The 13,896-nt window shown below is 35.7% G+C and overlaps 1 protein-coding gene across 1 annotated transcript in view; it reads left to right on the forward strand.

The window, feature by feature from the left end:
• LOC103918340 (triadin-like) overlaps positions 1-13,896 on the forward strand; it is a 126,677-nt gene that overhangs the window by 96,483 nt on the left and 16,298 nt on the right. Inside the window, exons 17-21 of the mRNA XM_009325644.1 lie at positions 281-328; positions 1,211-1,231; positions 4,897-4,923; positions 6,248-6,283; positions 7,510-7,557. Of these exons, the coding sequence (XP_009323919.1) occupies positions 281-328; positions 1,211-1,231; positions 4,897-4,923; positions 6,248-6,283; positions 7,510-7,557 (180 nt within the window). The remainder of the gene's footprint in view (positions 1-280; positions 329-1,210; positions 1,232-4,896; positions 4,924-6,247; positions 6,284-7,509; positions 7,558-13,896) is intronic.

Genomic DNA, 13,896 nt, shown 5'->3' on the forward strand with positions numbered 1-13,896 from the left:
TCTTCCTTAAGATACATGCATAACTCTTAGTAACATTAATAGTAGCTATATGTGTGGAACTATGTGCAGTACTACTAAACTTTACTATTTTGTGGCAGATCCCTCAGTGGATAATGTTAGTAACTCCTCATGCGGCTTTTTTCCAAAATAACAGCATGAAGCAAGAGAAAATAATGTTTATACCTGAAAAATATACATGCAATCTTTCTTAGTTAAAAAAAAAACAACCATACAAAACGTAACTTAGAAGCAATTTTGTTATGCTGTTTCTTTTATCTAGAGCATAAAGCAGTCAGACATGAAAAAGATGTTCCACCTACAAAACCAGGTAGGCACTTCTGCATTTTATGCATTCATTACTTTTGAAACTGCTATTTAAAAAACCTGCAAAATAGAATTGCATATGACAAATGTCAAAATCATGGTCCTTTGATTTATTTTGCTGTATAGAATGGCCTTGACGTGTCATACCATAGCTAAGGTAGCACAGTACGTATTTGCAATGCCTGTTGTCATTTTCTGGAGACATATATATCAAAGGTCAAATTTCTGCTTCTGTAATTCCACTGATATCAAAGAAGTTATGCCAGCAAAGAATTTGAACCGTTTTCTGAACGTGCTTGCTTTAAATAGCTTCATTTTGCTAATTATTTGTGGGTATCTGCCATTTATTTGGACTTCACAGCCTTCCTGTATGAGTCAACTTCTCAGGACCAGAAACAGTTTAATTTTCCTCCATAGCAGGTATTATATGATATACTAGTCAGATCATGACCTGGCACTATCCATCGTCTATGATAAATGTCTCTGAATATCATAACTCCTATACAGCCTCACTTGTACAAGATAGAGCAAAATTACCATAGGTATAGGAAGCAGCACTGTTCAGTTTCACTGTGAAGCAATCACCATGGATTTAAAAAATGTCTTCTTCATGCTTCTCAGTGAAAGGAAATTAGTGAAGAATTAAAATTCTTATTGTTAGTATTGTTCATCCTTAACTCTAGTGCAGCAATTATCACGTGTAGATGAGAACATCCCTATTTTTATTATCCATCATTAGATTGTTATTAATTACTGTGAGAGTACTAAAAATTATGTTTTGCTATGCAGTAAATACATAGAACAACTAAAGCCATTCTCCACCATAACAGCATTATGATGCACCTGACTGTTCTGACCATTTTTCCTTCCTCTTTTTACTTCCCAGTCAAACTGAAAAACACTGCAAGTACGTGTCATGTCTTGTTTCCTACGGAATATAAACCTTCTCTTCTCACGCATGTTTTCTCAATTTACATTTTTGCAATTTTGTCATGTTAGATAATGCTATTTTCCTGCTTATACTACAGATACGCTTGTACTCAGTCTGCTTAGTAACAGCTGAACACGCCAAAACTAAGTATGTTTATAATTTAATATTGTGAAGCTGCAACAGTCAAACTCTGTTTGCAATTTTTACTTTTTATAAAAGCAGAGTAAATTATGCTAGTAGCATAATTGATGCTCTGGTGATTTTAGATGAGTGTAGACACATGATTTATCTTTATGCAAATATATTGTTTATTAAAAATAACAAAATGGCATGTAGCATAACTGAATTAGACAACCTTTTCATTACTTCTTTTACCATTTGGAAATTACTTATTTCATGAATTCACTAAGCATGTTCTTGGCCTTGTTTCAATACACCTTTTTTTCCTACTTTAATAAAAAATAAATTAAATTTAAAAAGAGAAAGGAATATTTCCATTTTAGATGAGTTTTAAGGAGGATTCAAGGGGAATTTCTAGCATAACAAAGACTTCCACTGAAGTCATTGGATAATGTCCTTGTTAAGGTCAGTAAGACTTCTGAATAGATAAAGACTGGGATCTATGCTTATTGTGGCAAGCATACTCATTGCATGTTACATACTGCAAATCATGATCACACAACAATCAGAAGGACAGTGTTTAAGCTGCATGCTTTGAATTGTGAAAATGTTGAAGTATGGACCTTCACAGATAAATTAGTTGTAGCCTCTTGAGCACAGGATCTCTGTTTTATTTTTTGTACTGTGCCTGGCACATCAAGACCAAACCACGTGTCATTCTGATGCAAAGTAATCTATAAAGAGTATCCAAAACCAAGGCCAAGCCCCATGAGACACAGACCTCTTCCTGCTCCAGGTCAGAAGCTGACAACAAGGCAAGGCAAACTGATTCCATTAAGCTTCCTAAATTAGTCTCCTATGTTAGGTGCTATTCTGAACCCCAGCTCCAAAAGGAAAGGGGGAACACGAAACATCTGAAATGTACCAACACTGAAGGATCTCCTGCAATCCTGAATTGCAGTGTTCAGTTTTCAAGTCACCATTGCAAAATTATTCCTTCCTGTGAAGCTATTGGTGGGTTTATTTCCATTCTTGCCAGTATTTTAAGTAAATTTTCTTCTATTTGATTCCATTATTCGGATTTGTTCAGTCTTATGTTCACTGGATCTTTTCACTGACATTTTATGTCTCCTGCACTGATTTATCCGAGACACCCACTGATGGCACTCTCTTCTATTAGAGAACCATCAGAGATTTAAGTGACTAATTCCTCATGCTTTCTGCAATAAGGATCATTTTAACTCAAAATCACTGTCTAAAATGCTTTTTTATCAAGAGCTATATTACCCTGGCATATTGTGAATATAAGGAACAGCCAAGATATTTTCCCTTGACCTTTGCAGATGGATATTTGTAGCACATTCTTGAGCTTATATCCTGCTGCTTGAAATCATTATAAAGGTTAACAGTGCCTTTAGAAAAAGAAAAGAAAAAAAATTTAAAAGAGAAAAGGAAAAACAATAACAGACCTATGATCATATACAAAAATAATTCTGTTTACAGTGCCTATTTTGAGCTAACCATCCTTGAATATATCTAGTTCAAGATTTTAAGTACCAGAGCTATCTATTTTAAATTACTTTCTTCCACTCAAAGATGAACACTTAGCTGGATCACTGCCTTCTTTATTTCTGGAGCTCTATATAGCTTTGCTTCATATATTTCTCAGCCAGGTGTACAGTATGCTTGCCATAACATGAACATAGCTATCACGTAATTCAGCATGAGATGTAGCCATGGACACAAAATACTCACTGATTTTGGAGTTCAGGTCTAGTAGGAATGTAAAATAAATCCATACACTTTTCCTGGGCCAAATTTATTCACACATTACACCCTGTGCAGTCTTACTGTAAAAGTAAATGGGATTTAAATCAGTAGAGAGATTGTGTCATTAAATGAATGACATGTTATAAGCAGAAATACAAGTTTGAGTTTGAAAAGTCCCCCAAATTAACAACAAATACATTTTTATAGTAACCTGCTAAGTGAATTACCATGTAATTATAAAAGTAATTAATAAACTATCTTATTTTTCATTATTTCTGTTTTAGCACGCAGGAGGGTCTTTGACAGCAATTGATCCTATATCAAATTTGAATGTGTAATGGAACTCAGAATTTACTCCCTGCATACTGACTAAAGACTCTCAAATTGTGAGAGGTTACCTTGAACAGAGGACAAAACTGGTGGCATTTCTTACTCATGCAAGAAGTAATACCAAACCATGTTTTGCAATAAAGAGGAAGAACTCCTCGGTTAAGGAGTGAGGGCATGAACCCCTTTCCTAGATTTGGTGCCTGAGAATTTTTTTTTTTTCTTGTGAAAATGAGAAGACGTATTAATCTATGGGTCACGATGCAGTAATGTATCAGCTTTCAGCACATGTGAGCATAATTGTAAGCAGAAATGTAAATATTAAAGGACTTAAGCATGCTAGCAATTAATAGCAGCAGAACTGGCCTTTGCTGAATGCCTGTGGTGCCTAAGTATTGAGCACTGACATTTATGAGTCTCCTTATGAATGAAGACGTGAATGAAAGTTTCCTGGGCTGTGTTAGTGAAAACCATGCTTAATTGCTCAGTCTTCCTGTTGAAAAAACATTGACTGAAACATTTTCACCTTGGTGTGAGCTGTAGAACCTCATGTTCATCTGAAGCCAAAACTCGGCATGAAGAAAATAATTCCATCAAAGGAGACCTTGAAATGTTTTGTGAGCATATTCCTTTTTTATTCAGCTCTAGGTTCAAAGAATAAAGGTTTTTCCTGCCTAGTGAGGTTATTCTTTTTCCTTAAAATTGTGTTCTAAAATAAAACTGGGACTAATGAAGTAGCCATGCGTAAAAAATTCTTTAATTCCAAAACACAATTTAATTCATTCCTTTGACTTAAAAAGACTAAAGATGGTTTATACCACGGAATTTCTATCCCATCACATTGATCAATTTTCATTTATTATTATGGGTATTATAATAGCACAGGAATATATTTTTTCTTTTGTGCTAGGTGCTGTGCTCTCAAGAGCATTTACTCTTAAAAGGCAAAGCAAACTGATAATGCAGGAGAAACAGTTATACAGGGGTGAATGCCAGCTATTTAAGGTCAGTGTCAGTCTTTGGTTGAGATGTGTGGATGATAAGGAAAAAGAGGTAAGAATTAAACTGAATACATTTTTTGGAAAATAGCATAGTCAGCTATAACCTTGAATGCACATTTAAAAAGAACTCTATTTAAATATTTGCTTGCTGGAAAGGTTTTATTGGCACAGTGTTTGCATTTGTGGGAACCGTTGCATGCTGGATTATAGTACTTCAAAGAGTGAGACTCTTAGCTTTCAGTGTGAAATTCTGTGTACAGGCCCATTGTTAAGGCACATTTCTTTGCAAATTAATATCCTGCAGAAAAGTTGCAGATGAAAGAGATGTATTTAAATGGTTACTTGCCTTGAAAAAGCATGGTACTGAACCTCATATTCTTTTCCTTCCCCCCTTCCTCTTCATTTCTGATTGTTTTCCTGGAGAGCCAACAGGTGAAATCCCAACAGCAGGTAAATATTACATTTCTCTGGTATGTCTTATGGAAAGAATTAATGAACATACCAGTGTTGATTAATACATATTGTTCATCAACAATGAACAATGCTGATGTAAACCAGCATTGGTAAACTGACAGCATTGCAGCTGCGCAGGTCTCTACCAAAGACTGTTCTGATCGGCTGATTATGTTATTTTCAGTGTTCATCTTCTGCAGCGTGTTTTGGTGAGCTAGACACAGGTGATCAGCACTGAGCAAGCTAGTGTTAATCAGATAACACATGCACCAGAAGCCTTTGAACAAAGTGTTATTACAACTGGTTGGGTGACACGAAGTGAAAATGAACAATTTGAAGGCAGCCTGCCAGTTTTCTGCTGTAGTCAACAGGGAATACTGAAATGGGCTCAGATGCCTGAAGCAATACACCTTACTTAACTTCAGTCTGCCTTGTTGAATAGAGTCACAGACCAAATGTCTGTGTTTGCGGGCTGGGGAAAAGGATGCTGAAAAGAAAAAAGAACATGCTCTAAGTGAATGTACAATTAGAGAAAAATAAACTAAATAAAATAAATCAGAAAGAATCTGGTGCTGCAGGACGTCAGAATGGTCACATCTGGTGGTTCTAAAGGTCCCTCTAGCTCCATATCCTGGGGTGGGGTTTTTTTGTTTATTTGTTTCAGATGATTGAGATTGCTCCAGGAAAAAGGGTAAAAAGCAGGCAACAGGCAGAGGGATCCTTCCCTGATGCATTTTGGGAGCCAATAATTAAGGAATACTACTTTTTATGTAGTTAATTACCCATCCGCATGATAGAATTTGAGGATTGTTTTAAAATTGTTTTTCTCAAGGCCTGTAAAAGCTAGTGAAGAACAATTAAAAAGGGGGGTGGTGGTGTGTCAAAAAAAAAAGAAAGAAGATTCTATTTTAGTGGGCATGGTGGTGTTGGGTTGACGGTTGGACTCGATGATCTTGGAGGTCTCTTCCAACCTTAATGATTCTATGATTCTATGATTCTATGAATTCTGACAGTAGTTAGGGAATTACAGAATTCTAGTGCCTAAAGCCTTTATCAGGAGTTTCCAAACTACTCTGCAACCAGAAACATTCAAACAATTTCCAATGACTATTCAGAAAGCCTAGAACTGCTACTGCCACTAAGGGTAGCAGCCACTGCTGTAATATTGGATACATTGTATACATGCCATGAGACACATTTAGCACAGTTATTATTCCATGGAAATTACTAGGGAGATCAGCTCTGTGCAATATACTTGTTGTAAGAGCCCCATATTTCTGATGCCTGTCGCTTAATGTTGTTTCCTTGCAAATCTTTCTAGCCACGAAAAAAACAAAGACAGCTAAGGAAAAAGAAGGTAGGAATTTACTCTGTGTGTGCATATGTATGTAGAAGATCACAATAAAAATAGTATGAGATTACAATTTTGCATGTATTACTATTTGAAACAACCCCAAAAAGATGTGTTAATTTTCAAAGAATTTTACTTGAAAACTCTAAGTAATAATCTATTCAGCAGTCAATTTATCAATCTTGAACTGTGCTACTTTTTCCTTGCTAGAAAAACCGATTGAGAAGAAACATCTGAAAGATGAAAAAAACAAAGGTAATAAAAGGATGAAAATCTCTGCAAACAGCAATGAAAATGCAAACATTAGGGTTTTTTCATGGGATTGGAAAGACGAGCTTTGTTAGTCTTTCTAAATATATGCAAGTAAGCCAAAATGATGAAGTTGTGCATAAATCCCCAGTTATTGAATGTCTGATGGCTCCTTTGCACACGAGTATCAAGGATTACATCAACACATCCAATCTGGCTGCAGCAGTGCCCTGCCTGTGACCCTCCCTGGCTGGTACAGCATGAGCCTGTCCGCAGGGTCCTCCAGCACTCTATCCACAGACTACTAGGACTAGTAGTTCCCACTTAGCCTGCTGTTATGCTCCCTAGTGAGGGGGTGCAAAGTTCATCTCCACAGCTTGTGTGATGCTTTAGATCACCAGCTTCATACTGTAGCATAACTACATTGATAACAAGAAGCGCTTTTTACAATTAAGATATAGACTTTGTTGTCACCTATATTCTGACTAGCCTGTTGGACACAGCACTGTCTTGATTGTTTCCAAGTAATATCCAGACAGAGAAACGGTTTCTGCTATACCTCTGAGGATAATTAATAGTAATAAGTTACACTAATTTATTAAGTTAGTGGTCTAAGACATAAATGTCTTCTCTACATTGGTGAAAGACAGTGGCTTGCATATAAACATTGTATATTGCAGTCCTGGAACCTAAGAAGGTTCTAGGAACCTGGAACTAACCAAAGGATAACAGTTGGTTAGTTGTACTGGTGCAAGTTTGCTCAACTAGTATCTAGAAGCAGTTTGCTTCTATGGTTTTACTAGACATAAAATTTCTATGTTTAAATAATTTACTAGAAAAGTCACATTTAAAAAGCCAATCTGTTTTATACAGATTCCTATCTGTCAGTTGATTTCAAGAAACTAGCATGTTTCTTATTGAAATTTATTTAAATACTTTGACCTGAAACTGCAGATTAATTTGCCATCTGTTTTGTTCTTTAGGAGTCCCACCAGTAAAAGAAGCTCCACGACATCACAACCTGACATCAGGTATATGATTTTCCTTTATTCTAAAGGAACTTCCTTTTGCTTTCCAAAATTTTTCTTTTTGGTTTTTGTTTTTTGTTTGGGGGGGGCGGGGGGTCATAATGGAGACCACTGTTGCAATCTTTTCACATCTCTCATTCAAGTCTAGGGGACACCATGTGAGGCAAGCCAGGTAAATCAAATCCATAAATATTGTTCCTGTGGAGAATGATTTGCTCAAATGGTATTGTTTTACCACCTTCCTAAACTTTTAAACATATATTCAGCTAATTAATTTATAAAGCAAGTGGTCTGTAATTAATTTGGCAGTACATTATTTAAAACAAACATATGCTCTTCATAGAAAATCTGTTCCGTAACAAAATCACATAAGGAGAAGCACGTTCAACTTATTTTCTCTCACATTAATAAATACTGTCTCCCATCATCATGTGCCCTCTGCTCCAACCCCCCCGGAAAAAAGGTGAATAAAGGTAGGGCATCTTAGGAGGAAATCGCCCTGCAGTGTGTTATCGGTTAGCTCCATGCTTTTCCTAGTTTATGGTAAAAATAAAAATATGTTCCAGATTCCTGACTAGTGTAAATTAATCCCTATGACTTCAGTGGAACTGCACTGATTCATGACAAACAACGATCAAAGTCTTTAATCTCACCTGTCAGATAACTGGTTTATACAGACAATATGAACTAAATATTAATATGGATCCTCCCCCCCCAACTTTGTTGTCTTAAACGACTGAGGAAAGAATTTCACCTCTAATCATTTAGACTGTTTTGTTGTATATGATTTTCTTACCTCTTTTACTATAAGTAGAATGCTTTAGAATCCTATATACGTGATGTAAAATGTGTGATATATGTGTAGTTATATGTATCTATGTATTTAGAAATATCTATTTATCCATATGTATAAACAAAATATTTGAATAATAATAAAAAAGGTAGCTAAGTATAAAATAAGTGCAGAGCAATCTGACATCAAGGAAGAGAAAATGCAAATGAAATGCTAAGATCAAGCATCCAAATGTTAGCAGGTGTATTTGTATGAAAACATTTGCACACATGGCTCACAAGACTTCGTTGTATAAGGGCAACTACATTTACATATAAGAATGGCTTAGCTTTTTTTTCATCTTTTTTTTTTAATCAGGAATACAGATTTGTAGAGCCAGATATAAACTTTAATTCCTCTTAAAGATTCTGTTGTTAACTGATAGATACAGAAGGTAGAATCTATGCTAGCAAAAAGTTATTACTATTTTATTAACATAGAATTCATATAGATCAAATAGTGCTAATCATAATAAATAAGCAGTAAGTTAAACCAAAGATTTTGGCAGGAGAGAAAAGAATTATCTCATGGAGCAAAATTCCAAATTCAGTGTAAAACAGGAATGTACTAAAACTTGTCTGCCAGCGGACTTTCTCCTGCACACCACACTCCTGCAAAATTTACATCATTCAAAAACTGTGGTATTGTGGCTTTCATTTACAGTAATTGTTATGATTGGTTAATTTAATTGTACATTATCATTGTGCAATTATTCTTGACTGGATGTTTCCCAGATTATAAGCAGCTCTGTGTAAACCATTCTTCACAACTGGCTTTGCAAACAGAATTTACCATGCAAGTATTTTCAAACTATTGTTTGTCCACTAAAAAGAATAAGAGAGTTTTCAGACAATGGATGAAAGGCTTGCAGAAAAATATCAAAGTGATTTCTCCTTGCGAATGTTGTTCTTTGGTATTTGTTCACATTGAGAATTTAAAAGTTGAGACCAAATCCTAGGTTGTGTACACTTGAGTTGGAACTCAATAGCTTTTGCCTGTTCTGTTTGCAGATGAAGCCAGTGCATTTTCCCCAGTGCACTGAATACTAATACTTTTTGCTGATAAATGGAAATAGAAAGAATTTACACATTAAGCTAATCTAAAAATTTAAATAGTAAACCTTCTTTCAGCTTTCAAAAGCTGAATAGATTCATGTGTTCTTAGATTTTAATCAGTCCTTCAACCTTTCCCTGATATTAAAAAGTAACCAGATAAAGACAAATAAGCAATTTTTAAAACTGTATATATCTTCAATTTTAGAATGCTCCGCATTTAAACAGAATTTTAACCTTTCATAAACAATGGTGATATGTGCAGTAGACACTAAATTTCACTCCCCTGTAGAGCTGCAAGAAATGATTTAGAATTCTTTCTCCTTCTTTCTCCTGTCCTAAATGTCAAAATTCACACCTGTACCCAGACTGAAACTTACCCACACAAAAAATCGGGAATTCTTGGAACTCTATTTTTTTTCTTCTATCTTATAACAAATATATTTGCAAGCACAGAGAAGCAGATTTTTCAATTCTTGGAGTAAAATTTGAAGAGTGTACAAATTCAACTCTGTGGTGAGGACTATCTACCATACCCTTTATATGAACAGCTGTATATAAGTACGAGTTTTTTTCGAGACTTATACCAGAGTATGAAAATCTAAATTAATCAAAAGTTGATTATATTTATTGCCATTACCTTGTAAGTGTTCTGATGGCTGAAAACTCAGGAAACAATGTGTTACATTTGTCATACTGTTTGTTGAAGAGGTTGATGTTTCTATTGTGCTGTTATCTAAGCCCACGTATATGCAAATATGGCAGAAATAAAGAGAGGCTGTGATGGAAGACCATGAAAAGTGAGAAATAATGAGATTGATACTAATCCTGTATACATTTCTTTGTTAAATTAGAGAAATGTGTGGATTATTCTCAAGGTCAAGAGAAATCAAACTAGTCATGCTAACTTCCATGTAAATAGGTGTGTCATAAATAGACTTACATAATACATGCATCTAGCCTCATGCATTATTAGAGGTTTAAAACTTTCTTGGACGTGAGAACTTCTATAGTTACTGTCTAGTCAAAGAAGGTGTACCTCTGGGAAAACTAAAATTATCATTAAGCAGAGTTGGAACACTGTTTATATGAACATACTATGCTAGCACTTTTATGAAAAAAAAAAAACATTTCTCAGCTAGACTTCTCCTCTGCTTCTGCAGTGATAGAGAGCAGTTTCTCAGATGTTTTCTAGCATAAAGAGGAATCATTTTATCATATTATCAGCAAAAGATATTCAATGGCCCATAGTGATCACCACATGAAAACCTCAGCAGCTCCGGTGGATTAATTCATTACATGTCTGTATTAGCATGAGGTGATTGGTTTATTACTGTAGGGTTGTTTTATTGCTTTGCACTTTCTGTCTTCCCGTTATATATTTTCCAATGCAAAGATGATTTCCAAATCTGCAAAGATAAAAAGTTCTATTTAATGTGAGATTTGATATGAGATCCATTTGAGAGACCATCAAGGATGTTTCCTCAATGCTGAGGAAACATAAACTTGTCAGCAATGCAACGTGTAAGATTTTTTCCATGGATCGTTATTTTGAAAGAGAATGAGACCACTTTACTTTATTTTTTCCTTGGTTCTGAAGAAATTGAAGACTTTGGAGGAAGACACGATCCTTTTCATTATTCTGAAGTTGTAGTTTTTGTCAATTTCATTAAGCACAAACATATTGGTACTGTTGTATAAAATAGAAGCATTGAACTACTTTTAAAATAATGCACAATATTCAAAAGAGAAGCAAGAACTTCATCACTGCAGGACAGGTAGCTCTCATCTATAGACAGGTGATGAACTGAAGATACTATATTTTCTACTCTCTTTGCCACCCAGACAGCCTGTATATCCCAGATGTATGATGGTTCTGGTATTCTGTCAACAGTTTCTTCCAGAACTTCAGCTGCATAAACTCATACTCCTGAAGCTGACCATTTGAATGCAACTAGATCAAAGAAGCTGAACAAAAATGTTGAGGAGAAAAGATATGATGTCCTTTCTCAAAATAGAAATATAGATCAAGGGAGGAACCATTAACTGTAACAGCTGTGTCTGAAAGTAATAATGAAAACAGTAATAGCATCCTCAAAATAATTTATGTTAGAGATTCATCATTTTTTTCTCACCAAAATTCAGCAATAAATCACTGATATTTATGTTGCATTTTCTGGACATAAGAAAGTGTGCCATTGGCTGGAAAATAAGAGAAGGAACTGGCACTCTAAGAAGTTTCAGATTTTTTTGTATAAGATCTGTGCTTATTCATTTACAAGATCTGTGTCTATGCAGAATTTTCTCATTCAGTAAGATTTTCCAGGTTGCTCATCACTCTGCAGTACCAGCGCTCAGTGTGAGAGCAGGATGAGCTGCGCTATAAGGCTGCTTGCAAGAGTGTGTGTAGACCAGCCTCCGTTCTGCAGATATACAGGAATGTCTCGATACTTCATGTTTGTTAGAATTGTGAGGACCAAGGCGGCATATGCAGGTTTTCCAACAACTTGGTGTTAGTCATTCCACTATTCTGAAGTCAACATTTAAAGAAATACTTGGAGACTAAATCTCAGCAGGTTTGTCTAACCAGAGGCATACTGTGCATTAACAAGAGATACGTTTAAAGAGCTCAAATAAACAGTGCTAAATGCTTGAGTGGTCACTTATTAAGAACTAAGGTGACTTGGATTTAATTTAGTTTAACCTATTTTGAAATTGAATTGATGAAAATTTAACTGAGGCTGCTTTAATTCTGAATGAATGCCCACACAACATTTTTACATGGCCTAATTAATCCATTTTTAAAGTTAACTTGAATTAATCTTCCTGATTGTTTCTACATAGAAAAGCCTCATAAGGGGGAAATACCAGATATACTGTGGTAGCTAGGTAAAATAAAAGCTTTATGGTCTGGTATGAAGCTGATTAAATGTCACTGGAAACCTTCTTATAGATTGCAATAAGTTTTGAAACTCAAAATCTGTAAATACACACCACAAATGGGAACAATACATCAGTTTTTATGCTAATTATAAGCTTATAAATAGCCTGTCAGCATAGTGACATTGTAACCTAAATTATGAATTACAGACGTTCTATTTAAATGCCCAAAGGGTAAGTTTTATCTTTTGAAACAACAAATGTCATGGGAAGAATCTCTGGGTTCCTGTTGTGTCTTCTACAGGAGGGCATCTATCCCTAGCTCTGAACTAATCTTTTTTTTATCATTGGCTACATTTGGTAACTTCATTACCTTATCTTGAGTTTATTTGTTGTCAAGATTGGTTTACAATTAGGAATTACTGAGAGACATTCTCAGCTTTGCATTATGACGAGAGTTACTTGGACTCAGTTTAAAGTCCACCTCCCCAGTAAACAATCATAAGTTTTCAAAGTAATCAACACAGTGACAAAAGAAGGGTTGATTCTGCTCAATTTCTATGTAGCACTTATAAATATTAGCTACATGTTAACAGCACTTGAACTTTACTAGCTCAGTCTTCAAATTACTGAGAAACTTTTCTTATTGTTGTGCAAGCTTTAGCTGTGCCACAACCATGAATGTGCTTTATAGACCATATTGATAGACTTAATCTAAAATCCATGAGATAAATCCTGAAGATTAATGAGCAGAGAGAGTCCTTGCCAAACAACAGTGAAAACCACTGTTACAAATTTAAAGTCAGACCCAAGACATTATTTTAGAGGATTTTAACATCCCAAATAGTCTGTCGAAGAGGTTCCATAAAGCCTAAGGTTTTTACATTCATAAAGCACCTTCCCGTGCACACACAGATTTTTTTGGCCCCTACATCCCTGTTTTTTGAAAGAGGGAAAACTGTTGGCCTAGTGCCCAGTTCCTACAAAAACTTCATTAGGATCCAGAACTTCCTAACAATTCCTGTCTGCCAGACATGCTTTGAGTACAACTAACACATCAACAACATCAATCCCTTGACAGAATGCAGCTGTAATTACTTTGCTTCTAAAATGGTGGTGACAGTGATACTTTCTCTACCCTTGTGTATCATAGAATCATAGAATATCTCGAGTTGGAAGGGACCCATAAGGACCATCGAGTCCAACTCCCTGCTCCTCTCAGGACTATCTAAAAGTAAACCATATGACTAAGAGCACTGTCCAGATGTTCCTTGAACTCTGACAGGTTTGGTGCTGTGACCACTTCCCTGGGGAGCCAGTTCCAGTGATCAACCACCCTCTCATTGAAGAACCTTTTCCTCATGTCCAATCTGAACTTCCCCTGACACAGCTTCATACCATTTCCACATGTCCTATCACTGGTCACCAGAGAGAGGAGGTCAGCACCTCCCCATCTGCTGCACCTCTTGAGAAAGTTGTAGATTGCGATGAGGTCACCGCTCAGCCTCCTCTTCTCTAAGCTGAACAAACCAAGTGACCTCAGCCGCTTCTCATAAGTCTTGCCCTCGAGACCTTTCA

The sequence above is a fragment of the Pygoscelis adeliae genome, unplaced genomic scaffold, assembly GCF_000699105.1.
Source record: "Pygoscelis adeliae isolate BGI_AS28 unplaced genomic scaffold, ASM69910v1 Scaffold54, whole genome shotgun sequence".
Taxonomy (NCBI): domain Eukaryota; kingdom Metazoa; phylum Chordata; class Aves; order Sphenisciformes; family Spheniscidae; genus Pygoscelis; species Pygoscelis adeliae.